Below are 27982 nucleotides of genomic sequence, written 5' to 3'. Positions count from 1 at the left end.
TTAACTCGGCAGTGGTGCTGCTGCTGAGCCTCAGCAGTGTATGTGTGAGCGTGTGTGTGTGGATGGCGGACTGTTCCCGGTGAAAAACACCGACCCCCGGCTTCACGAAAATGCCTCACCACCGCGTGTAAGCAGGCGAAACTCGCGGAGGGAGAGAGTCAGGTCCCCGGGCAGGTTTAGAGGAAAATTAAGGCAGGATGTTGCAAGTTTTAGCTTGTGGCGCCGTAGTTTTCCCCGGTCTCTTCTTCGCCTTCAGGAGGATCCTGCCGTGTGTGTTCAAACACTGGAGCGATGCCGACGTGGTGCTGGTCAGCGAGAGGTAAACCAGCTTCAATTCATCACTTTTCACGATTTAACCTGACAAATAGCACCTGGCTCCGAGCCTCGGTTGACCTCACGGTGTTAGCTCTAAGCTAGTAACGGTTATTTGCTCGTTCAGTTAGCTTAAAGTGCCGTTTTTTAATGTATCGCGATGACTGTTATTTACGTCGCATTAGCAATATGTTTGTTTTCTGTAATTGGTATTTTACGGTTTTAAGTTTATCATTACAAAATGGCTGCTGTAATCCCCAAAGAGTCTTTACAAGGGTGATTTAGAGCTATCACAGCAAAACTATGGGCCCCTGTAGAAATATAGAAACCCTGTAAGTCAGTGAAGCCTCAGTGAACCAAAGCGTAGTGCACTTCATAGACGTTCAGTCGTACTTGTGTATGAACATGATCTGCCTTTGAAAGACACCGTTATAATACTAACATGCATGTTGTCACGATGGTCCACATCCAGTAGTTTGGTCTGGGACATCATTAAAACCTTGCATCCACCAGGGGCCTTGTAACTGGTCCACACAGGAAGTGGCATGTTTGTTGGACGTGAACGAAGCAGAAGCTGATCTTGATCCATGTGCTCTTTTACATTCATGAGCAAACAAATCATAGCATTAGGTCTGCAGCCTCCCCCTCTGTGCCTCAACATCTCAGGGGTACTGAGCTGCGAAGTAGTAATAATTAATATAGTTTGTGCATGTGTGTGACGTGCCCTCATGTGCACAGTTCAGTCCAGTGCTCATTTATACGCTGTCACTCTTGCTAATCCTCCTCTGAGCTCCGGTCAGGGCCGACTGCTGAGTTAGCTATGCCCTGGAAAACACTGAACTCTACTCCTGAATGCAGCTTCCACCGCTTTACTAATGCTCATCTAACGGATAATGTTGTTCTCTCAAGCGTCCACGCCTCGGGGGATGTCACACTAAACCAGTCTTTACAGTTCTACTGTATCTGCTCTGCCACGCAGGTCACAAGCTTGGATCGTGTTAGCGCCTTTGATTTTAGTGGAACAGTTTCAGCAGATTCACCAGATTTCACGTTATTGAAGTCCCCGTGTAGCTGTTGAAATGTCCTGTATCTAATAAGAGACTGTGTGATTTTTCTTTCCTGTATGTTATTCTATTTAATCACTGAAAGCTTGCAGTATTTGGGGTTGAAGAGATGAGGATGTGGTGTGACTCTTACATAATGCTGGAGGACAGAATAAAACAACATTAAGCTGAGAAACTAGAAAGGGTCAAGCTCCTAAAACAGTGGATCCTACAATTCCCACAATGCAGTGCAATAGCATCCCTCATTAATCCCTCTTTGCATGGTGTAACACAGGCTTTCTGTTCGGAATTTGACCGCCACAAACAGCCAATGTACCAACTGAACATTAGCTGTAAGATAGCCAGCAATGAGTGTGTGTGTGTGTGTGTGTGTGTGTGTGTGTGTGTGTGTGTGTGTGTTCAGCCCAGCTCAACCCAGCCCGTAACTGACATCTGATTTCAGAAGTCAGCAGGAAGTCCACTTCTCTCTGTCTCCATTTTCCTCTCGTCTCTGCATGTTCATGCAGCAGATAAATAAAGAGCCGGATTAGCGTCACTGTTTTGCTCGACTGAAATATTTTAACTGAGCACAGGTTTTGTCTTTGCATCCATTCGTTGAATTTGCTTTAAAAGCCACATTCACAGGCCGAGTAGTGTGATGAGTGAACTTTTCTACGTGTGTAAAATTAGTGGAATGCGTCCTTTTCCAAGCTGCTCAAAGGCTGCATTTGTTTTTACAGCCATGATGTTTAAAGTAATACTGGTTAAACAGGATGCATGCAAAACCCCTTGCTTGCTTGTTAAACTGCAAGTGTATTCAAACGAGCAAGGCTTTCTTATCTCATCTGCTGCCTCGACGCTGTGTTCACTTCATATTGGATTAATCATAATGAGGGACATGCACAGGATTTTCTCCACGGCTCCTGTTGTTTCTGTTTGGAGTTTATCATCAGCTGAGGTTGATATTGTGGCCCATGTCAGCGCTGTGACCTTTAATGGAGTGAAATTCATTAGTATTACAAACAACAAATTGTTGATAAGAAGTGAGAATAATCCTCAGTCAGCACAGAAAAAGATAATCCACACACAGACTGCAACCAAAGCATTTTTCTCCATATTTGCATCTAGTTTGACATCACTGAGAAGTATGGTGAGCCGTGAGGCTGTAAAGCTCAAAACAGAATTGTTAAAAGGATTAAAAAAGCGAGAGCTTTGCTGTTCTCAGATACAAAAATCTAGATTTTGGCATGAGGGTGGCGATAAAGGAAAGGCCATGTTAGTGTTTATCATCTGTAAGGCTGCAGCTAGCAATTATTTGCATTACTGACTAATCTGTTTAAAAAAAGTTCAGTTTAATATCAGATAAAATAAAAGCAGCAAATTCTCTAAATTAAGAAGCTGTGACTGCACAACAGTTGGCCTTTGTGCTTCCAAAGTGTCCTAAACCATTAATCGAATATCAGAGTCGATTAATTTTTGACTAATTGTGTCAGCTGAAATCATCCAGTGGCTGTTTTCGGACATCCCAGACTAGTGTCAGCCTAAGATGCCCTTTGCACTTCCCCACTTCCCTTTATGTGTCCTGTGTGTCTGGAAGAGAGAGAAGTGGGTAATAAGAGTCAGCAGTGACGACCGTCATGACTGAAAGATGAATACTAGCACTGGCCACATTACTTGGTTGGCATGTGATCCTTAAGAAGCACCAATAATGCGAATATGAAATCAACAAAAAGGATCAGGTGTGGCCTTAACCTACTTCAAAGGAAAACACTTGACTTCCAAGAGATTATAATGCTCAGCATCACCCGGCACACGCTAAGCTTTAGAGTCTCGTGGCTACAGTTACCATATGCCTTTAAAGTTGTACACAGCAGTGCTCTTAATGGAAGGACTTTCAGATGGTTAAGAACTGCTTTCTGCCTTTCTGTATGCACTTCCTCTTCCCCTGTTTACTTGTATGGTGAGTCTCAAATGACCACCATCCAAACAACCATAGCTCTTATGAATATTACTGCAAGAACACAGTAAATTAGCTGTTAATTCTTCACTGTAACTCAGTAAATGTATGTGATGTGCACTAAGTATCAGTGTACAAAGTAGTATCAGTACACCTGAGGCTGTGGTGCAATGACACCATAATCTAAAGCATTAAATATTCACACAGAGTGGAATCAATGCTTTAAACAGTTTGTTTCTCAGAGGTAATATTTATCTTATCGCTGCTCTGAGCTGCATGAAGGAAGTGTGTTTTAATTGATTTAAAAGGATTGATTCCTTTCTAAAATATGTGGATTTTTCTTTCTATACTGACGTTTTTTTGCCTTATCATCATCATAAGGCAAGAGGCCAAAGTTCACCCACCGTTAAGGCTGCAACTAATGATCAGTTAAGATTACAAAATGTGAAAAAAGCTGATCAGAATTTCTCTAAATTTATAATGATATAAAGCAGATTTAGAAAGTTGTCCCATTTTGGGAAGCTTGAACCAGTTAGCATTTAAACAATTAATTGATTAACAAAACTACCAAGATAGTTTTCTGTTGATTGTCTGATTAACTGTTTATTTACAGCCACCAAAGTTTAAGGAACAGTACACTTAAGGATGTAGCTGCATCCATCTGTGCCATTGATGGGTGGAGAGAGAGAGAGCTCCTTCTTGCCATGAAATGCACTTTACCCTGTTTGCTCTTTTTGCCTCTGCTGTCACTTTTTCTTTTGCTCTGCTGCAGCACCAGTGGAACCACAAATTACGTAGCCCATTTGCTGGAGGAGCAAAAAAACAGCCCACCTCTCCTGACTGTCAGACACTGTGTGCGACCGAACATGAAAGAGCAAGTGGTCCGTGTAGAAGCAAACCGTCAGTAGGAAGACTTAGCGGTAGTGAAAGGGAAGCTGAGGTTGTTCGCCGGCCTGACACAGCAGGAAAAGAAAAGACAACATTGCCGAACAAGGCAGCGAGGCATTCTTCCCTTTTCCCCCTCCACACGCTCCTCACCCCGCCAACCTTTCACCAGCAGAGAGAAAGGGGGTTATTGCCGGACACACAATGAATGTGCTGTGTAAAATCTGGGTCTTGTGATCGAGTATGCGACCATACAGCCCTAGAAGGCAGCGAGGCGTGGGGGCAAAATGTGCCTGTGGGGGTAGGTAGTGTTTGTAGGCAAAGCAGGGAGAGAGAGAGAGGTCTTTTCCAGCTCAGGCCTGTCATTTGGTAGTTGCCGGTCATGTGGCCTTCGTCGCCTTGCCGATGCCAGTGTCATGGCCGCATTCCCATGGAGATTGGTGTGAGGTGGCAGCAGGTTTAAGCAGGAAACCACACAAATGCACTCTTTGTTTCTCAGCCTTGCCATTTGTAACCAACGCACTATAACTTGCTAAAAAAGAGAAAGAAGGCAGTCTTTCTTGGCCTTGTACAACTAGTCATTATTTACAACACGACTCAAAGCTGTTCTTGGGCCGGGGGAATTCACAGGTCCCCTCGCTTCCTACATACTGGGACTTGACCTGAGTCGCACTGGGTCCAAATGACATGCACTCTAATCTCTTCTGGTCAGGGTCCATTTATATTGGTTGAGTTTTGTGGCAATAGGTCCAATACCAGCGGGGATCCATGAGGATTTGCTGTCAGCTCCCATCATGTGGTGCATCATTGTCCTTACAGGGCAAAGATGTATTTTCTGAGGCAGGCAGGTGTTTGTGTTGTCCAGCTGTTTGTGTGGACAGTATTCAGGATCTAAGTATCAGATCTATTTCAGATCTTAAGGTCCCTTTTCAAATGGGACAAAAGGTTTGGAACCTCACGTGACAAACAGCTTACTGATCCTGACAGTGGAGGGGCAAGAAATGTAGAATTTGTCCTGAGGGTGGTCCTGGAAGAACTACCATGTGGCCGGTGAAATCGGAACATGCTCAGTGAATTTCAAGGCAATCTGTTGTGAGATATCATTTGTGCACTGTTGAACAAAGTAACTTGAACTGTAGCAGAGATTGAGCAGATTTTGATTACTACTTGTGTGACAATTTAAGGAAATTTGGTTATTCGTTTTCTAGATATTAGGGACAAGTGTCTGTCGAAGGTAAATTAGATTAGATACTTGTGACTTCTGACTTTAAACCCCATGATTCCTTCTACAATCCCCCTTTTTTGATCTAGAAAAGGGTAGTACAAGGAGTGTGGCACTATGGGGGTATTTATGCAAACATGATTTATTTCTGGTGGTAAAAATTGATAGTCCTCATCTGTTAAGTCCTGTCACAGTGCAGGATTAATCCTAAACAAGGCCTACAAAGCACAAGACAATGTATAAAATGAGAATTAGTTTTTCCTCTAGCCCACACAAGCCTCTCATCTGTAATGAGCAAGGCCTGAGTACTTGTCGCACTACATGCAATTTCACAAGGTAACCTGTGTTTGCCTCCATTCATTGCTGTAGGTGGTGATGAGTAGGTGGTGATGTAAACCAACCAGCATTTAAACGCAGTGGTGTGTTAAAGGGGCGACTGTCTCTTATGGCTGCTGTGAGTGTCGGGGAATGAATTACATGTTTTCTGATTTCAAAGCAGCTTACTGTCACTGCTGCCAAGTTGGAGAAGAGCCAGAGAGAGAGCTTGTTCTGAGCAAAAGCAGCCATTCATAGTTTGAACAAATTGGTGATGTAATCCAACGGCCTGTTTAAAATGGCCAAAAAGCAACTCTGTTGAACCAGTAGAGAAGAAAAATCTGCATCTCTAGCTCTATACTGGACATTCATCGAGTTTTTTTCAGTACAGCTACACAGCATCAGTCAGTAAGGTCATAAATTCATTACTTGTGAGTACATTCTTAAGGTGCGACGCCTGTGAATGTTGTGTATGCCTTACGCCACCTCGCACAGTGACACTTCAAATAGAGATGTACCAAGTTCTCCTATGTCACAGGTCTGTTTATAGACCAGGAAAGTCGAGGCCAAGCAGTGCTAATCCCATGATGGTGCACTCAACTTGTAGGTCTGACTGCTGGAGTCGTTCACCTGAAGGAACTCTTTTTGAAACCTTGACCTAGATTAATCAGGTTCTACCCTGCTATCAATCACATGGATTTTACAACAAATCTAATATCATTTCTTGGTTCGACCAATTTGGCAGGTTTGCCAAGTGATCTGACTTTCATTTAAAGGTCCAGTGTGTAAAATTTAGGCGGATTTGTTGGCAGAAATGGAACATAATATTCATGTTTTCATTAGTGTAAAATCACCTGAAAGTAAGAATTGTCGTGTTTTTGTTACCTTAGAATGAGCTCTTTATATCTACACAGGGAGCAGGTCTGCCATGTTTCTACAGTAGCCCAGAACGGATAAACCAAACACTTGGACTTGAGATGGCCTTTAACGTTTTTACATAGAAGTGAAGGCCATCATAGCCGCTAACTCCTACACACTGGTCCCTTAATATTAAATATCTGTTAGTTCATGTGGCTAATCTCTTACTCTTTGTACATTTCACTGAATTGTTATTCAACCAACAACTGTCCCCATGGATTCAGTATCCTTCAGTGGACTGGAGGTCGGAGAAAAAACACAAAATTTATTTTCCAGTGAATGTCATAACGTATAGATCAAGCTTTGTCCAATACAGGAATCCCCAACATTTACTGTCATGGGAAGGCGCAAAGCTACGGGTACATCCTGCGTTTTGTTTGTTTTCGAGGTTGAAAGGGAAGACGTGTAGACCAACAGTTTGTTGCAGTGCTAGGCTTCATCCTCTGAGAGTCGTGAATGCCTGAACAAAATTTCACGGTAATCCATCCAGCAGTTGTTGAGCTGTTTCATTTAAGGCCAAAGTGGTGGACTGACAGAGCAGCTATGGCTAGCACTGAGTCTGTCGCCGTCCAGATGTGATCAGTGAATGTCTTGGCTCAGTCACTTCATATGACCTTTCTCTCTTAATGTTTTTTTCATGTGTCTCTCTCTTCCTCAGACTGGTGTCCTCCATCCACGCCATCATGGCAACCACGGCAGGAGTCATCGTCGTGTCATCATGCCGGGGCAACATCATTAACGACAGGTTAGATTTTATGTCATTAATCCTGTTCATGAAACGGTGGCTGCTAGTGGTTACCCCTACACCTCTGACTCGCCTGATTTCTAGCTGGTGTTAGCATAGCATTAGCCTCTCCATGCTGTTTAGGAAAGTGTGACGCTAAGCTAATGCTAGGCATAATAATCCCACAGAGTCAGCGGCCAGACCCGGGCAGGCCCAGTTTCAGGCCGCTAATCTCCACCTCCCCTCCCCTCCACCCACAGGGCTTAATCCTCCACAGCGCTGCTCAGTTCTGCTGCCCTGTGACGTGCACAAGGCCTGGAGCTTATCAGACACATGCTCCACAGTCAGACCCATGAATACTCTAATACTCCATCACAATCTGTCACTTCTTTTAGCCTTCATTGCTGCAGTTGCAGTAACTTCACCAAGGTTTTGCAGAGCCGTGTTTTGTGCAGCTCCATCCTGATGGGTTGTGTGTTAGCATGAAGAATATTATTCCCCACGCTAACACATTTGATCACTGAACAGCCAAACTGATCAACATCCAGGGTCATAAAAAGCTGATGTAATCCTTCGAAGGAAAATTCTGGTTTATTACAACGGGGGCTTTTTTTATAGCAGAAATGTTTTTTTAAGGGATCCTTTAAATAAATTTTTTTAATTGTGAACAAAGATGTGCACCGAGCCAACGTTTTCCTGGTGAAAACTAAACTTTGACATCGTTTCAAAACTGCCTCAAACACACTGTCTCTTTGGCATGTCCGTGATGCAGTTCTTTCTTTCTTGCCAGCCGAGATACTGTAGGCTGATGTATCTATGATGAGCTAGTATTGGCTTGATCGATTCATCAGTCGAACCCTGACAATCACTTTTGGTTTCACTTTCAAATCAAGAGGTTTAGATAACTTAGACTGTTGGTTTATTTAAAACCTGTCTGATTGTCAGCTTGAGGTTCTCGCCTCATTGGCTTTGGTGAATATGTAATTTAAGGCAAAGGCATATTTATTTATATAGCACAATTATACCCTAAGGCAACCAGACGTACTTTACAGAGCACAGATCCAAAAGTACAAGAAAGAAATGATAAATCAATCAAAAGTGCACAGAAGGAAGACGATGAAATAAATCACAAATGAATTTGATTTAAAAGTAAAGGAATTAAAAGCAGTGGTAAACACGTTGGTCTTTAGCTTGGATCTGAAAGTAGTTAGCATCATCTCAAGTCTCATTTCTATTTTAGCAAACAGAAGTGACGCCTAAAGCTATAAAAACAAGCCCAAAGCCTTAATAGACTGGAATTATCCCTTCAAGGATGTAACCTCACATAACCTTCAGAAATACTCCACCTGCTCTACGTTCTTATGTTTTACAGAACGGCTCATTAGCGTTCAGTTTAGTTAAAATATTATTCCTGCTTCGACTCCTCTGGACAACTTTGAGCTCGTCCTGAAACAGTTGTGTGATCAGTTTAAAGGTGCAGCACAGAACAAGTGTACAGCACGTACCTGTATATGGGGAAGATCAGAGTGTTTCAGTGCTTACTAAAATAGTTTCTGTGTGTTTTCCATTGCCCTCAACACAACACGTCCAACACTGCAGAATGGACTCGTGCAGCCTTCGTTCTACCCTGATCTGCTTGTTGTGCCTTTCTGCCCCTAATCTCCATTCACTGACCTTAAGAGCTAAAGAACCCAGTCAGAGGTCAGAGGTCAGTAGCTCAGCTCTGCCCTGCAGCTTTACTCCAGTCTGTCCACATAATTAACCATCACCGTAATCGGCGCTCATTACTGCCGCAGCCGTCCAAGTTGTTTGTTATACTTTGCTTACATAAGCCTGCCTTAAAGCCTTTGCATGCTTATGTTAGAGAAGAGAGGCTTGTAGGTGAAATGAGTGTCTGTGTGTTTACTTCTACTGAAACTAAAGGTCAGTCAGTTCACCGTTAACTGCTGCCGAACACTGTGACAATTCTTCGTCATCAACCCTCACTCATCATCGACTGTGAGCTATTTGGCCCGTTTACCTTCATGTAACACTGATGGTGTTTATTCTCGCTCTGTCATTGTGGTTAAAATGAGAAGCAATGTTTTTATGCCTCCACGCCGGCGGCCTTATGGTTTGGGGTTGACCTTACGTAGGTCTGATTTCTCAGGGAATTTCTTCAAATTTGGCACAAATGTTCACTTGGACTCAAGGATGAACTGATGAGACTCAAGAATTCATTTGCTAATTATGACAAAATTTCACATAAATGTCTAATAGGATAAAATGATGAAGTGATAACATTTTGTATCCAAAGGTCAAAGTTCAGCTTCACTGTGACATTGTGATGTCGTGCAGAAACACTTTTCTGGCCATAATTCAGCACCATACCTCAGGAACAGACGGCAGACTGTGACCATATTTCACATTTGCTCAGATATTGTTCCTTGAAAGTCGTCACTGCGTGTATTAACTATAATTTGACCGTGAAACCATGTTGTTCGTCACAGACGTTCGTTTCATTCACGTCGATGTCCTGCCCCACTCTTATTGTTCAGTTTGTCACGTGGAGTAACTCACACTTGTTATTCGTGGACACTCCTGATGAGGATTTGATAGAGTTGCTTTGATGCAATGAATCTCTTCGCTAATGCAAACACGGTGAAATCGTTGTACATTATAATTAACATGATTGTTTTGTCTTCCTCAGGCACTGGCTGGCCACTTACTTTGTCATCTGGTACGGCGTGCCTTACATGACGTACGACATCTTCGCCATGTATCTCAGTCACTACTACCGCTTCCGCGTCAAAGGCCACGAGGACTACAAGCAGCATTCGCTGAGGACCGTGAACTCCTTCGTCCGCAGAGAGTTCCTGCTGGTGTTGCATCACATCGCCCTGCTCACCATCCTGCTACCTGTCACACTGGTGAGGAGGGCGGGGGGAGGGCGGGAGGGACTGACGCAGCAGTTACGAGGCTTTGTTGTTAATAGTCAAGGCCAGTAATTAAAAAACAAGGTAATGCAGGCGCCGCTGGTAGCAATGGATCACCGTCCTGCAGAGCCGGTGCTAAAACCATTAGCATCACAGATCACTATCTTTGTTTACACAACTGGCATGAATCTCAACATGTGACACCGGTTTTACAACATTTTATAGTTTAATATAGCTACTGTAAAATTAATATGTTTGAGTTGGAGTTTTTTAAAGCTGCTATAAAGCTTATTACTTCTGCATGCGCTGCGTGTTGTACGTGTCCAAAATGATTTTGATGATAGCAAGTGAAACATTTTAATTATTTGCATGATTTTAGAGCTGAAATCAATAGTTGACTAATCAATTACAGTTACTAAACTGATCTCCATTTTAATAATGATTGATTAAGCAGTTTTTCATGCAAAAGTAAGAAAAAATAACTTGTTCCAGCTTCTGAAATTTGAGTTTTTGCTGTTCTTTCACTTTTCCATGAGTTGAATATCTTTGGGTCAGGACCAAACAAGGAATTTTTATATGTCGTCTTTGGGAAATTACAATAGTTTTGTAGAGTTTATATTGTGTTTTCCACCTTTCGGGCAGTTATTGATCTCTGTTCATCTTCTATAGGCACAAAAATCAACTTGAAGAAAGTTGAAGGTCTCTTCTGATAAGTGAAGTCGTGTTCTTTTAGTACTGTCCACTGCCAGTAAAGCGTTCAGCGTGAGCTGTAATGTGCTGCACTGTTTTCAAATCAATCGTTGCTATAAGCTGCATCGCCTTGCATTGATTACTTAAGTGGCAGCTAAAAACTAGACCTGATGCTCATTGTCATGGATTACCTATCAAGTGATTCTCATGTCTCTGCCAGTCAAGTTTCAACCTGTACTGATATAAAAGAAAGACAGTTTCAATTAAAATGCTATACTTTGGAAGGTGGTTAGCAGTATGTCAAATGCACATATGAAGTACTTTAGTGTGTAAACATACTAATCCACCTGCTCCTCAAAACATCTATTGTCTCACTGTGGTATGTATTTAACTGTTTGCTGGCCACAGCCAGATTGTCTCAGTAACAGTGAGACACATGGTTTGAAGCTGCTTGTATCTTATTTATTGTAGTAATTAGAGATCTTCAGTACGTGTTCGGACTCGTCTTTAACACTGAACCGTCAAACTGAACTCAGTGTAATGAATCATCATTGTCGCTGAGCGAGTCAGTGGCTTTTTGAACCGGTGGTTGAAAGCATCATTATCATGTCAGCTGGGATTCACAGTGTGCTGCTTCCTGTTTAGAAGCTTGAAAGGCCACAAAAGCCACAGAAACAATCATGATGGGATAACTGGGCTATTAAAATTTAAACAGTGTTTGTACAGACCTACATTGTAATGAAGTGTACAAGAGCAGTTTGAGCCTGCAGCAGACTGAACTTAATACTGAACTGCAGAAGAATCGGCGCTAATGCTGAAGTTCACGGTCTGTTGTATGGACTGAGGTCAGTTTGAACAGCGAGGCCATCACTTCTCTTAGAAAAGTCAATAAACTACACAGTCGACGACTATCTTGATAGTAAGTTGTTGTGGTTTAATGGTACACAGAAGTCACAGTTCAGGCCTGGATTAGGAGTCAAGTTTGGAATAACAAGGTGAAAAAAACAAATGCTGAAGGATTTATTTCATTTATTATGAAAAGACAGTTGTACAAGTATACAAGCCTGACAAAATCCTCTGGCTGGGGACTGAGGTGAATTATGTTCATTATGGAAATAACAACATTTCAAACATTTCTGTAAGGCCGTAGGTCACAACAGGCCATAAAACTGAAAAGCATCTCCCCTGCCATGACATTGAAAATAGAAAATAAAAATCAAACTTGTGCATGAGGAGAGGTGTATAGTTTAGTTCGACCTTGGCCGTATTCAAACATTGAAAGCACCCGTGAATTTATGTATTGCACTGTATCAAGCCATAAAGTTAGCACGTTCTCGTGCCTTACAGTGGTGGAGCAACACCGACACAACAGTTCATTTAAGGCACACAGATGGGTCTTAAATGAACTTTGGTTCTGCATTACGTGCATCAATCTACATTCCGTGTAGTTTATGTGTGGCTGGTGCAACCTGCACCTTGACCCGTTACAGCCCTGTGACTTGATACCATAATCTGTCCTTTCTATTATGATGGAACGTCCTTTAAGACAGACTTTAGACTGTCAAAGGTTAATGAAATCACGATGTGACTCCTGAAGGTGGGGTGAAGGCGTCTGTATATACTTAAACAGCGTTTGAAGCCTGGCTGATCATACCAGCTTCATGCAGCCATTGGCCAGGTGTGCAGAGGTGCGAGGAAAGGCTCACAAAGATTGTCTGAAAGCATGCTCCATTACCTCTGTTTGAGCGATTAATCGTGTCCAGCTCCTCTCGAGGACAGAAGACTGATGAGCCAGTATGCATTTTATGACCAAATGCCAGTTCTTAAAAACTGAAGCATCAGTCAAACTCTAACCATGAAGTTCTCAGGTTTGTGTGGGACGATGAAAAACTTGGTTCAGTTTGGTCAATTCAAAGGAGTAACGAGTGTTCAGGCTTTGAGGGAGTAAATGGCAGGAAAGGACAGAGAACAGTGAGCCAGCAATTACTAATTAGTTCCTTTGAACAAACGACAGCGAATGATTCTTAATGGTTTTCTTTACATCCTTGAATTGTATGTTTTGTAAATGGAGAGATGCAATAAGAATGCACAGGAAGAGAGGCTGAAAGGTGCAGGTTGTTTTCTGCTGGGACACGAGATCTCAGTGTACATGAAAGAGTGAAAGCACGGAAAGAAATGTTTGAATGGGTGAATATTCAGTCAGATGTTAAACGAGGGCAAGAGAGGAAGCAGGAAATGAAAGAGGAGTGGACCACGATGACTTTCAGAGCAGTTATGACCAGCAAAGTCAAAGTCAGCAAAACTACTGAAGTGACAAACCTCAGTTCACTGCTAACACAGTTTGAGCAGTAAAGTGAATTCCCTCAAAATTATGCCGATCTGTTGATTATTTCCTTGATTAATCGATTATTTAGTCTATAAATTAACAGAAAATGGTGAAAAATATCAGTCAGTGTTCCCCAAAGCCCAAACTGACGTCCTGAAACCCAAACATACTCAGTTTACCGTCACAGAGGAGTGAGGAAACCAGAAAATATTTGCATTTAAGTTGCTGATAATTTTGCTGCAGCTCTGTTCAGGAGTTTGTTCCAGGCTGCTGGTCGAGCTTTTAGAGTTCACAGAAGCTTGGTACGTAGCCACTGTCTTTTCCAGGTAGTATCCCAGGTTAGCAGGCCAGGTGCAGTGGAAACCCGGCCCTTTGTTTGCAGTGGCAGTCAGTTGCAATATGAGATCACATTACCTTACATTATTCAGCTCCAGCTGCAGTCATCCTCTCTTTTCTCTAAACTCACCAGTCCTCCCTCTGTTCCTCCTCTTCTCTTCCCACACTCATCAGCTTTATGCCACTCTGGCTTGCCTGGCTAATACATGATTTGGCAGAGTTATCCAGCAAGTCATTAAAAGACACTGACGTTCAGGACGAGGAAAAGACCGAATGTTTAACTGTAGATGACGCAGATTAATTGATTATTTTTAACAACAGACTTTTTCTCTCACAAGGCCTTCTGACATGTCACAGTAGGGAAGTCATAGCTCTAAATAAAAACATTAATTGATAATCCCATTATCAGTTTAGATGTGCCAGTTTAAAGGTCCAAGTGTTGCACTTGCATGCTCACTCACTAGCCAAATCTATAAGGCTAATCTTAAGTGTATTTACAGCTACAAACAAGCTAAACTGGATGAGCTACATGGACAAATGCACTTAGTTAAAGCTAACGCTCTTCTGCAAAGTTTGCGTAGCCAAGAAGCAGCTTTCAACAACCTCATTCTGACAGAAACAGTGTCATACAGGCAGGTTTGTGGTGAGCGAGCTAACAGCTAAGGAGCTAAAACCTCTTTCAGATTATTGTGGGACCTGGTAACCAACAACATGAAATCACTGAGCTGCAAAGCCACAACCTGCTACTGAGAGCGGCTCTGTTCAGAGCTAAGCCTTTCAAAGACTCGGTTCAGAACTAAGACTTCAGCTCAAGCCGGTTCAGGGGGCCAGGGGGCCAAGGTCACCCTAAGGCCACCCTAATACACCTGCTGGCCCTCCCAAGTGAGCAGTCCCCTCCCACCCCACACCTGAAACATTTCTGTGTGCCACTGAGTGTGGCCCTCGAAGGTTCCCCACCTCTGACATACATGATAATAAACTGTATCAATATTAAAAAGTACATGATAATTATATGGTAAGTTGGCAAATGAGCCTGAAGTTTTAATTTCAGTTGAGCGTCTACCAACCCCCAAATTATGATCACTGTGCCTGCTATGATTTACTTTTATTGAGTCATGCTTGGACGCCAACTCAGTTTTTCAACTGTAAATTTGAACAAGTTATAGCTCTGGTTTCAGATCAGTACTCTGTACTGGCAGATACCACGAGGTACATATCAGAATCGGTACCAGGATAGAAAAAGGTGTATCAGTACATCCTCAGTCACAATGTTTGGACATGACCCAGCAAATGTGATTATGGCCAAGAATGTGTTCACAAGGTTTTTGGGCTTTAGAGAAAGACTGAGGCGCTCAGAGTTGGGATGGGTTGAGCGTCAGATCAGGATGTCTTTGGAGTCCTCCTTCTGTGGGCATTCTGGTCAAGTCAAACGAGGAGGGGACCTCGACACACTGACCTGGGAACGCCTCAGAATACCCCACATCGGGAGAACTGGGATATGACTGCAGTGGAGCTCTGTTGTAATTGGTTTGCTGTCACCTGCTCAACCTGCTCGTTATGCTGCAGCTCTATGTTTAGACAGGGTTTTAATAATGGTGCAATGTGTTGCATCAACACCTCGTCAAGATTACTGGGTTTTTCCAGGTGGACAGTGTGTGAAGTGTGAGGTTGATTTTATGTTCATGTCAACATTTTAGCCACTAGCTAACCACCGTACTCATGTTGTAAATGCATCTAAATTTAAAAACTATGCCTATTGTTCTCAGAGGCTGCAGACAAACAACAAGATTGAGCAGTGCATGAGAAGAGTGTGTCATGTCTCACAACTCAGGCCAGTTTAAAAAGGATGTAGAGACGTTTTCTATCAGGAATATCTCGCATCATAATTAAGTATGAAAACTGCCAAAGTGGCCATTTTTAAGAAGCCTTGTGTGGCAAACATAAGCCGCATTCAAGTCAACAGTTTTTCAGCATTGACAGGTAAAATACGTGCAGAGTACAGTTTAAATTACGCCTCTTCCAGAATCTAAAACATATGTCGACAAAGGTAACACATGGCAGGTGGGGGTGGGGTGAGGTAGCCAGGTAGTTCATTAGGCGTGGTGTAAAGTTCCTCTCTGTGGTCTCAGTCATGCTTTCATGGGCAGATGGCAAGGCCACGTCTGGAGCCGCTCATGCTTTATTCATCATCAGCGCACAGCAAGCTAGGCTACCAGACAGAGCCTGTCTTTTGTCTGGAGTCTCTTTATCCATCTAGCCTGACTCACCTATTCTAGGATGGCATCTCTAACTGCGCAGCACTGTGCCGCTGGTCAATATTTGAAAGCTTCATTCATTACTTATGTACAGGACATCTCTGGCCCAGTCCACCCCTCGCTGCCATCTTACCATCTTGAAGTTGTGGTAAAATAAGACATCAGCCTTTGTGGTTTTGGGACTGTAAAAAAAAACCTCGAGAGTTTCACACATGATTGAGTTTGGTGTTGATGAAGATTGTTCTTATGGATCTTGATACTCTGAAGTGCACTTCTGGACTGGACACCTCATACTGATGATAAAGGGTTTTCCAAATTAAAGGTTCACCAAAACTGAGGCCAAGCAGTGCAGCTTTCTGTTGCCTGTGTTTGAAAAACGCAACTGGAGCCTTTTTTGTGAACTGGTCTCTTGTTTGTTGGAGTTTTCAGGCGATCCTCCTCAACTCTTGAAGTTGGGAAATATCACACGACATTGTGTGAGAGACCCTAACATCTTATATTTCATATCACAGTCCAAATCATGTAGCATTAACTACTCGTACCAAACTTGTACATATGTAGATCTTGAAACTAGTGAAAGGGAGCTTTGATTTAGTTTTCTTTACTGTAGAGTAAGTTTTAGGTTTCACAGAGGACCAACAACCACGTGAGTCATGTCATGACCTTGTGTGAGTTTCAATGGAGAGTTTTAGCGTCACATGGTGGATGAAGCACTGTTTCAGAGGGCTTTGCACCATGAGATGTTCGATAGGATTGTTATTTGCTCAAACTGAGAGGTAAACATCTGTTTGATAGTTTGGCTAACAGCGTCTTGAGTCCAAATGTATCCGAGTAAACTTTTCCAACCTGGCGTGTTGAAACCTGATATTTTCCCACGTCTTCTGAAGCCTCTCTGAGCACTTTTCCAGCAAGACTGTCCCAGAAATTGTCCTTGAATGTCAGCTGTGTGTTTTCCCTTCCTTGTGTTTGTTTTCTCACTCTGTTTGTGCTCCGGTTGTCCACAGTTCTTCAGAAGGGACCAGGGGGATTTCTTCATCGGCTGTTTGTTTCTAACAGAGCTCAGCACACCCTTCGTCTCCCTGGGGAAGATACTTATTCAGGTGAGACGGCATGAACATGTGCATTCACCAGGCACGAACTGGGAAGTCGTTCATCTGCCAGGGACCATATGCTGTCACTTTTTATCTACAATTCCCAAAGCCAAAGGTTTTGGGACACTGAGTAAACATCACACGACTGGCCACCATTAGTTTGTCAGACAGGTCAACTACCATACAGCGTAGTTCAGCAATCATTTACTAAACAAGCAGCGATTGTCCAAGGCCTGTCAAGGTTTGCATTTCTACGAAAGCTGACATATCAGAGTCCTGCTATAGCTGGCAGCCAAACTCATTATCTTTCATAGCACTACATTCGCCAGTCTCATCTTAAATTTTTCTTTATCGTGCTTACAGGACTGACTGACTCTACGCTGCAATACAAGAGCAGTGTTGTTTCTCTATGTCCATGTTGTCCACACCATCAGCTGGTGAGGATGTTTACCGTTTGCCTCGGAAATACAGCTTCAGCCTTAGTCTTGTTATGTCATGGACTGTATGTAACCATCAAGTGCACATTTAAGTCAACAAGACACATTAAAAAGTCAACTGGAGACTGCATTTTAAACTGGAGCTAGCATTAACTTAATTAACCAGCTAGCTTCAGATGATAAAATCTGCATTTTTAGCTGACTAGCAGGCTGGAAATGAGCAGCTGCTGTCTGATCTGTCAACTCGTCTGAAGTCAGAGACTGATTGTTTCAAAAATGACTAAGAAGTGTTCAAACTGCCAACTTTCTCACTGTAAACTGTGCACCAATGGAAAGCTTTACAGGTGTGTGAGCCTGCCTTGTTTCCATGCATGCTGGCAATATTGTGTGTGTTTTCTGGGCCCACTGTGCTGTATTTGTTGTTGCAATCAAAATGGAAATTTGCAGCAGAAAACCAAATACTGGTAATGTGTCGTGAAGATCAACCTGTGCAAAATATACCATCTCAAAGTGGGAATATGTGCAAAGCAAGAGCTTGTTTTCGGGTCTGACATGATACTTTCATGGTAGAAACTAAAGCTTTGTAAGTGAAACCATCAAAGCAAATGATAGGAATACATCAGTGGTACGTCACATGTGACGTGACCTGAAGTCCTGTAGAACAGTGCTGTGACTCTCCCTGGGAAACAGAAAGTCATTCATCCTGTTTCTTTCACAGTTCCTGTTCAGGTGCAGTGTTTGCATCATCAAAAACCCGAGCATCTCCATTTCATTTGGATGTAGCTTGTCACTGTACCATCAATAATTAAGGTGCATCGCTCACCAGAAAAGAAAAACCTTCAGTCAGTCAGAAGTATTCAGCTCAGAAGCTACGCCACTGCTCGCCCTCCGCCCGTTAACCCGTCCACAGCAGTCCGTGCAGAGGGCATTTCATCCTGCTGTACACTCTGACAAGCACATGTGCTGTGCAGTCAGAGGCTGAAAAGCCATAATCTAAGGATAAAAGGGTCTCACTGTGTGTCCCAGTGAAGTCAGTGGACCGTGGGATTTCAGGTCTTTGCTGACATCTGGTGTCAGCAGAGAAAAGAGCAAAGCAAAGCTCCTCTGCTGGTCTGTCTTTAGAGACGCTGCCCTCCTTTGGACCAGATCAGCACTACCAGAACAGCATTCCTATTGATTCCTGTTGTGTCGACCAGGGCCCCACCCAGACTTTTACACCAACGATAAGAAGAAAATCATAGAATCACATATGAAGATGAAGCTGAACATGCTAACATTAGCATGCTAACATGCTGAAAGGTGTGTGCGTGTGGTTCTGGGCCTCTTTGCAGCTCCTCGTTCGTTAACACAGAGAAACAGATCTGGAGCTTGATCAGAACTTCTTTTTTATTTCACCGTGTCTTGAAGCTCCTTTAAAATCCTCTTTCTTGTCTCCTCCTCCAGCTCAGCCTCCAGGACTGCTGGCTGCACAAGGTCAACGGCTGCATGGTACTGCTCACCTTCTTCATGTGCCGCATCACCCTCTTCCCCTACATGTACTGGGTGTACGGTCAACACTACGGCATCCCGCTCTACAGCGTGCCCTTCCACCTGCCGCTGTCCGCCAACCTGGGCAGCCTGTGCATCCTGGCGCCGCAGCTCTACTGGTTCGTCCTGCTTTGCCGAAAGGGCTACCGCCTGTACCGGCGCAGCCGCACGCCCGACCCGTCTCCTGCGGCCGCTGTCACTGACAATTCTAAGGACGATTGATATCCAGTTCACGATTGCTCGCTCAAGCCGCACACTCAGCTACTAATGCAACTACTCCTGCAAGGGCACTAGTTTGACTTAACACATTTCAAACCCCACCATTGTACTGTAGTACACCAGGACTGCCTGCTCTCGTCCCACAACTCCTGGGCATTTTCCGAACACTTTAACTCCTCTGTTACAAATCTGCTGCCTAAGTGGACCTCTCCACTGATCCAATTCTACTACTGAAGTTTGATGATTTGGGTTTGTTTTTTTTGGAATTGGCTCTTGCCTGGATCTCGTTGAAGTGCTACACTGCGTCTGTTAACATTTACAACACTGAAGAAAGATGTTTGCTTCACCGGGAGAAAAACATGGAGGAGAAGCACCAGTGAGTGAAGACGAGCCTCCGTGGAGAGACATTATCTTATCTCTGACTCCTACTGTGTTTACAGCCTCTGCTGATTGGAAAGGTCTGTTACAGCGTGTGTGTGTGAGAGTAGCTGTCGCGACAGGTTGTATTTATTTTAATGGCTTCGCTGTAATGTGTCCAATCTATTCACTAATCACACTGACAAGAGGGATTAGGAATATTGGTGGGTGGTATGCAAATCCAGGCAGTATTAGCAGGAATAACTGTGAGGAATACACGTCACCTCATCCACATGTGAGAGCTAAAAACAGCTACGTTTTCTAAAATCCTGTAAATGTGATAGTTTCTGACTTCTCAGCCCCGTTCATGTGTTTGTAGTTTCCCGCGCAGCATGTCATCATGGCATCGGTTCGGGTGAAGCTCTGTATGCGTGCTGCGCCCCCACGGAGTAACGCTGCACTCGTGTTCTTGGGAAGCTGCGTTTTAACAAAGTTCAGCATTTTCAGGAATTTAGTTTGGCAATATCATCCAGTGTCGGAGTTGGAGAGCGGCGGCACCAACATGGGATTACCTCAGTTGTGGGAACCTTTTACTTTTTATGAAATGCATGGCATGAAACATCTCCATGCTGGATTTTTTTTTTAAATTTTAGCCTGATGCTACAAAGCTCAAAGAATCCCCTTCAGAAAAATGCAGAGCAGACTGCTCTCAGTGTCTCAATGATGATATAAAGCCATGATAGGATGAAATGTGGCCTTTGTCACAGGATACAGTGCATCTGGACTCACTTACAAAGTGCAAAGACAGAAGAAGTTCAGCTGTTGAATCTCTTCTAGCTCTGCAGCGTTTGCGTATGTGAGCTTTTAACCCACTTTCACAGAGCAGACGCTCCGTTAAGTTTCCTTCTGCTGACAGATTCATCCTCTGAACCCACGGTCCCCCTTTAGAAACACCATGATGCTAAGAGCAGAGCGGATGCAGGGCAGCTGGGGGACGTCACAGTCTGTGAGGGTCACTCGTGGTCAGACGTCGAGGCTGTCTGTGAGGAGGACGCGTGACGCCTCACGTGGGACAAACTCAGGGCCAAGGTCAGAGCAATAAGGTGAGCAGTGGCTCTTCAGGGCAAACTGAAACAGAGGGTCGAAATTTCTGAGCCGCAAAACATCAAGGCTGCGAGGGGGCGTATCTTTAGAGGAGGTGACATCCAGGAAGTGTTTTATATGCACGTGTGTGTACGCTGTCACACACGCCTGTATATACTTCATGTTTTTAGAGATTTACATCGTTTTAGTTTCATCACCAAGAAAGTAGTTTTAAAGCTTGAATCTATATTTAGACTTTGCAGTTAGACCTGAGAGGACCATTTTTTATCATGCAGAGCGATCATTGTTTGTTTGGACTCACAGTTGCATGAAGACGTTTATCTTAAAGACATTTATGAGAGAAAATTAACGCTTTTATTTCTTCATATCGAAGACGAAACAGAGGATATTATTTTGGTAAGAGTGAGGCTTCATCTGCCGTCTACACCCGGAGGTTAATTCAGCTCCTTGGATAATATTCTTGCTCGTTCGAGCTTTATAGTGAATTACAGATTAAATATGCATCAATGGCCTTTTTTTTTTATTTACATCCTGCAAATTCAATCTATGCAAAAGAGGCTGCTGCGGCGCATGTGTCCACACTGATGTCAGCTCATGTCACACGCCTCACCGCTGTGTTCATCCACATGTTTTGGGACCATTCATTTATTTCTACTGTGTTCTCCTCTGGGACTCACACCACAAACGCACCATCTCACCTCCCATTTCAAGTTGGAAATTCTTCGCCGGTCTTCCAAATTTACCTCACTGGTGTATTGATGAATTCAAGTTCAGAGTGTAATGATCATTTTTAACACTTTTCCAAGTTTACAGCTGCAGAGTTTGACAGTTTGAACAAGTCTGAATCAGTTTGAATGAAACTCACTCGCCTGATCCTCAGCTTTGTTTGGCTAACCGGCATGTTTGGTTTGGAATCCAGAATGTTTCCACGCGTTTCTTCCTCTGATGGTTTTGTGTCACGATTTCTTTCATTTCGCTAACAGTCACCATTCCAGACCGACTCAGGCCGCAGAGGCAGAGTGGGATGACGTGAGCGACGGTGTGTTTTGGTGCTCGTGATTCCACTTTTCGCTCACGTGAGGACGTTTGTGTCATTTCTTCTTTCAGAAGTTTCACAGACTTGTTTTTTGTCTGGTTTACTGACGGGATCAAAGTCATTTCTGTGAATTCTCGAATCGTTACAGATAAAACATCGAGGTTTTTACTTGTTTCAGGCTGCTTTAACACGTGGCCGCCCCGGCCTGTAGTGGGCTCTGTCGTGTCACCTGTTCCGGGGTCTCGCCGTCAGTTTCTGCGCTCGGTTGGTCGGAACAGTGCAGGGGACAGGTGATGAGCGTTCTCATTGGCTGAGGAGCAGCGTGAGGGCGAGGCAGTCAGGAGCGCTGAATGATGGGCTTGTTGGTCGGGTTTGGCTGCGGCCCAGCAGAGTGCAGGCCTCTTTGGTCCACTGCTGACCAGGCCTCTCCTTCTGGAAGCATCCCAGACTGTCTCACTCTTTAACTGTCCTGCCCTGTCCTCTCAGCCTCCTCCATCCACTTGTCTCCGGATATGTGGAGCTATAAATGAAGCAGTGGTTTCCTCTGGCCTCCTCTGACCCGCCGGGGGCTGAGCGATATGTTTCGGTCATGTCGTCCATCTTTGTCCACAGCCACTGGTTTGAGCTCATCTGCTCTGCGGTGACAGGAAGTTGCAGAGAGCGTTGCGTCAGCCCTCCCTCCTCTCTGCTGCCATCTGTCGTCAGGATTATCTGCTTGTCCACTCAGCAGTTTACATCCAGGACCAGCTGGGATTAGGAGCGCCAGGCGGGCATGTCCTGTGTCGCCTCCTGCCTTCACGTACATACATATCTCCGTTTGCAGCCGCCACTAAATACACTGAAAAAACTGGCAGTTTTAATGCTTTGGGATCAGTTTAATCTGGTGTTTTTAAAAAATGGTGCAGATTAGATTAACAGTCGTTAGAGACGACATTTATGCCGTCATGACACCCAACTTTTCCTTAACGCTGAAGTCGAGCCTGTTTGTGTCACTTCTTATTTGTTCAGAAACTCCGCTTCGTGCAGGTCCACCTGACAGAAACTCACATTTGACAGATAGTTATAGAAATATCTGTCACATTTGACAGATAAGAGTCACGAGAACTGTTGAAATTCAACCATTAAGATTTTAACAGCGGTCTCTTGGCTTAGCTCTGAAATCATGGAATAAACATAGAAAACATGACATTCCTCAGTAGATCATAGTCATCATTCTTTTGATTGCGGTATGAATTGGTCTGACCTGAAGCCCAGAGGCCGCCGCACCGACCCGACGACACTGTCCAGCCCTCGTTAGGTTCACAGCCAAGGGAAGACAAGCCACATTATTTCCATCTCGAGCATCTGGATCACTGTCTCATGCAGTCATGTTGCACATAAACAGCATCTGATCCAAAACCTGCCAGCGCTGACAGGTTGAAGGCACGCAGAGTACACGTATCTTAACAGGTGATAGATTCTTAATGTAGAAAGTCTTAAATTCATCCTCTTTGCTCAGGGTTTGATGAAGTTATGTGTGTGTGTATAGAGGTTTATTGTAAGAAGGTGAAACTGTGAGACTGAAGATGATCACATCTAGAACGGTATGCTGTTTCTTTTCTAGATGATGCTTTTCCTTAGATTTTTCTTCTATTTATGCTTTCAGACATGGCGTGTGAGACGTGAGCTTCTAAGGGTTGGTAAACCAAAGACTGTCTGGCACTTCAGTTAATCTCACTGTCGTGATAAGAAGCGAGATCCATTTGATTTTCACTCTTTTAGACGTGCTGTGGACGCCGTGACCCACTTCTCATTTAAAAACAAACTGCCCTCCAGTCTTATCCTCTTTCTCTGAGTCCCAGAGAGTCACCGACACGTTGGCTTTGTGATGGATGTTTCCTCTGAGGATGTAGTGGAAGAAATACAGATTTAGTAGCTGTTAATGTTGATTCTAGATTTAAATCTCCTGTTTGGGACGTTTTACTCTGTAATTTTAGCGCATTGGTTGTGAAACTACATAATCATACTGATAAACCTTTTGCTTTACCCATAACACATCAGAAAAACCCATAAAAATATGCTTTGTATTCCTTGTACTTGTATGTAAGGTTAGAATTGTTTGACTCTTGTTAAATGGGAACATGGACACCAGAATAACACCATGCTAACACTGTTAGCATAGGCCTACACTATCTGGGGCAATAGTTTTGTTATTGACAACACTATTCTGAGTGACAGTTCACTACATGCTAACACTTTAGCATCATGTTTATGTTGAGTGGGGGCAGAGGCCATGCTAACATTTCGTCTTACATTGTTGAATCATATCAAGCTGGAAGCTAAAGCTTAAGCGTCAGTGAGCTTTTTGCTAATGCTATTGTGAGTCAGACTTCACTCCATGCTAACATTTCACTTGCAGACATGCTAACATTTTATCTTTTGAGTGCTTGCAAGCCCATGCTAACACTTAATATCACACACTTATCCATGAGTCCATGCAAATGCTTTATCTTCCACTGTTTAGGTATAATAAGCTTACACATATCTCACGCTAGGCTTAATGCTAACATTTTAGCACAATTGTTGCATCTTGCTAACTTATTTTTTATTAAGAATACTCCGCTTGCTAACACTTTAGCACATAGTTTTATATCTTTACTGGTTGCAGACATGCTAACACATTATCTTTTGAGTGCTAACAAGCACCATACTAATGCTTAATATCACACAGTTACAAATCCATGCAAATGCTTGATCTTACACTGTTAAGATCAAGTTAGCATAAACTCCAGGATAACAATTTATGTTAGCACTTAATATCACACACACACACGTATCAAACACTAAGTGATAGTCAGCACAATGCTAATACGTTAGCATAGACCTAGCCTGCACCACATCGAGGCTCCTGTCACTGTTCTTTCAGTGTTACTGGAAACCAGTGGCATTCTCTGAGGCTAGCTTCTGTTCTTTAAAGCTAAATTCATTCAGTTCTGCTCCCATGAGATCTAGACAGCCCTCCTGTGTCAGATGTTGGATGCTAACACCTTATCAGAAAGGCTTTAAGAACAGATGAGGAAATGATAAACGAGACAGGATGTTCTTTATGGCTTCGAGTTGTTGTCAGTAATACTGAGCTGTAAGTGAAGAACACTACTTTGATCACGTTTCAGTCTAAAATGATGATATATCACCTGGAGGGGCTGCAAAGCGCACAATAATCAGCTGTGGTACTTTGGTGTCTGTGTTCCCATCTTTCCGAATGCTAACAGTATGAAGCTAACTCATATGCAGGTCATATTCATTTTCTGTGGATTGTTGACGTGAATGGGAACGATAACTCGCATGTGGGATCTCTTTGGCCCCAATGACACTTTCTGTGTGAGTTTGCTGCTTTGTATTCGCACATCGATTCAGGGTCGGCCCCTCTTTCCTGGGGAGTCCAGGATTTGGGCTGGGGGTGGGTGTCAGTCATTCCCGCTGACTTTCCAGACAGTGGGTTGTGATGAAGGCTGAATAAAGGTTTTAAAGTAAAGGTTGCGTTCACGTCATGTTGGATGTAAAGGAGAGCTGAAGGGCGGAGTAACTTTGACACGACGCCACATCAGCTGGGACGACTCAGTGATCCACTAAAAGACCAAAGACAATTTGACACGGCGACCCACAGAGTCACAGATCACCTTCTCATGCACAACCGTGAAGACAAAGACGTGACCGAATCTGACGTCAGTGATGATGTGGGCGCTCGCCGTCCGGTGGAACAGTGAAGTCGGTCCCTGAACCTCATTTCCCGTTAAATGTGTACGCAAAGCTATGATTGGCCGGGGTCCGTGGCGTGGTCTGCTTGCCTGAACAAAAGGCATCAATAACCTGATCCCTCATGCGTTTGTTTACACAGATGATCAGTGAGAATCACAGAATATAAGATCATCTGAAGTGATGTCTTTAAACCACCATCATCAGTTTTGTTGTTTCTTTCCTCTGACGTGATGTGAACGCACCTTTAGGTTCTGAAACGATCAGATTTGGGATGAGTTTGAAAAAACTGCATGCTGGGACTGATTTTTGATCTGTGGACAGTGAACCAAATTTGGTCTCCAGTGCCTTGTGAAAAATCTATTTGTGATACCCACAAAACTCGGTATGAAAGAGCTAAGTCGGCAGGCAGTGTTTACAGGTTGTGGCTGTATTTATCGTGTTTATCATCATCGTCATCTTATCCTGAAGAAGGTTTCAGTCATTTTGGTGTTCACAGCAATCATCCAGAAACGTCTTATTGTTTTAAAATTATCTTTCATATTTCAACTGGTTGAAGCTGTTTGAAGCAAATTGCTATGCATTTACCGCTGGAATGAGAATAAAAGTTGTCCTTTGATTCTGTTGAAGTTAAGGCCTTTATATTGATGCTTTGTAGTATTTCATATTCTGCAGCATTTAATCTATATTTTAAAATTATCAAGCGAAGCCCATAATGTTGTCTGTCTGAACGGATGTTCATCATTGGAGGCTGAAGCCCTTTACGAGTAGATTTATTGTAGTTTTGAATTTGTTTGCTGTGTTTCTGTTGTTTTAGACCTTTCATCTGTCAGTTTGGAGGATGTGTATGTTTTGCAGATTTTGGAGTTTAATCTTGACCTGCTGTTCATATCACTCACTGTTCTGCTTATGGGTGTGTAACTGACTTAAATGCAGCACCTTCACAACCTTTAACACTTCCTGCCCCACATTATTTTTGATAGCGTTCTAATTTTTCATACATATATATCAGATTTGATGCATCTGTCCTTTTTTGTAGCCTGACCTTTTTGAGAAAATCTGAGAAGAGACTGGATTGTTCTACGAAATAGCTTAAAGGTGTTGATTGAGGAATTATGTACTGTAGCTGCAACTTGTGAATTCAGAGCACCCCTTTAAAATTCAATAAATTTGATTTGATAGACTGTTTTGAACAAGTCTCTGTTTTGTTTTCCTTGTCTTGTTATCTGTAGAAGACAGTTTTGGGGGGGTTTTTGGCTTAAAATCTTCAATATTTCTCTGTAACATTAAATATTCATGTTTCACTTTCATGTAGCCTGATACTGTGTTACTGTTAGCTGATGGTGTTTTGCTGTTTTGGTTCACTCTCTCTGCTCTCACAGCATTGTTTGACCACTTTCTTTGGCAAAAAGTTCCAAAAAACTGCTGAACACTACTTGCCAAGCACCAGAGACACAAAGTTAGCAACTAGCTGGTGGACATAGTGGAACATTTAGCTGCTAAAGAGCTAAAATAAGTAAATATTGGAGAGTAAATATGTTCATCATGGGGGCAGAAACCGGACTCTCTCTCTAACTGCTGTGATGTAAATAACTAACTGATTGCTAATGAGGTCACATATCAACTTATAGATGATGTTGCGCTGCCCCCAAGTGGCCATTCAAGTCAGTCGTTGCAGGTTTAAAGGAATAGTATGAAATTTTAGGAACTGTTCATTTGTTTTCTTGCTGAGAGTTAAATGAGAAGATGGATGTACTCACTCTCATGTCTGCAGAATATGAAGCTCCTGCCAACAGATGTTATCCTAGCTTAGCATACTGACTGGAAACAGGCAGAAACAGCTAGCCTGGCTGGATCTGAGGCTAACAAAGTCCAGAAGGCACCAGAAATACATGAATGAATCACAGATGTGGGAAACCATTCAGAGACAGAACCTCAATTATGGTTTAATAATCCCAAGATATTGATCATGACAGGACAAATCGGATCTTGCAGGCTGATTATTTGCTGCAGTCATCACATAAATGTTAAGCATTGACAGAGGTCATAATCCTTTCCTTCATTTAAACCCAGGGCTCACATGCAGCTCCTCTCTTTGTTTCAGCACGTTCAGTGGCTTTGCTCGTCACGGTGCCTTCAGGTGATCCTTCAGCTGTAATGTGAAGTCATGGCCACTTAGAGGCGCTGCTGGCTCGATCTGACGTCTGAGGCCGAGCTGCTCGGCTGCTGGACTGAAGACTGTGTGAAAGACCTGTGTGGTGATGTCCTGAAGATCATCTGTGTATCTCTAACTGAAAGTCAGTGTAGGTGGGAAAAATCCAGCCTCTTCTTCATCAGCCTCTATAATAAGATGAAGAGCAATCAATGTCCCTCATGACAGGTGGCTGAGGAATTCTTTATGTTATTGGTTTATACATTCATCCATTTTTTATATATTTGTTTATTCTGAGATTGCCAACATGATGAGAAACCAAACGGAGGGAAGTCTTCAGTACTGGAAAATACTTTTTTTTTTTAGGTGTTTGGGCGAAATGTACGAACGGCCAAGAGACCTTAAGAAACCATGCAAATGGACAAA

General features: G+C 43.2%; 1 protein-coding gene across 1 annotated transcript; it reads left to right on the top strand.

The window, feature by feature from the left end:
* Positions 1 to 10: 10 nt before the first annotated feature.
* tlcd3a (TLC domain containing 3A) lies at positions 11 to 26588 on the top strand. Its single transcript, XM_076750043.1, has 5 exons — positions 11 to 319; positions 7311 to 7397; positions 10066 to 10285; positions 16903 to 16998; positions 18870 to 26588. The coding sequence occupies exons 1-5, from the start codon at positions 198 to 200 to the stop codon at positions 19173 to 19175; spliced, it is 831 nt and encodes a 276-aa protein (XP_076606158.1). The 5' UTR covers positions 11 to 197; the 3' UTR covers positions 19176 to 26588.
* Positions 26589 to 27982: the final 1394 nt, after the last annotated feature.

Source organism: Chaetodon auriga, chromosome 15 (assembly GCF_051107435.1).
Source record: "Chaetodon auriga isolate fChaAug3 chromosome 15, fChaAug3.hap1, whole genome shotgun sequence".
Classification (NCBI taxonomy): Eukaryota; Metazoa; Chordata; class Actinopteri; order Chaetodontiformes; family Chaetodontidae; genus Chaetodon; species Chaetodon auriga.
Note: the sequence above shows the minus strand (reverse complement) of the source record. Positions and strands in the feature narration are given on the sequence as shown.

Bases quoted from the DNA above. Each gene is read 5' to 3' on its own strand.
- tlcd3a (XM_076750043.1), top strand. From the start codon at position 198: ATGTTGCAAGTTTTAGCTTGTGGCGCCGTAGTTTTCCCCGGTCTCTTC. The intron at 7,398-10,065 runs GTTAGATTTTAT...TGTCTTCCTCAG, and splicing joins GGCAACATCATTAACGACAG to GCACTGGCTGGCCACTTACT. The intron at 16,999-18,869 runs GTGAGACGGCAT...CTCCTCCTCCAG, and splicing joins TGGGGAAGATACTTATTCAG to CTCAGCCTCCAGGACTGCTG.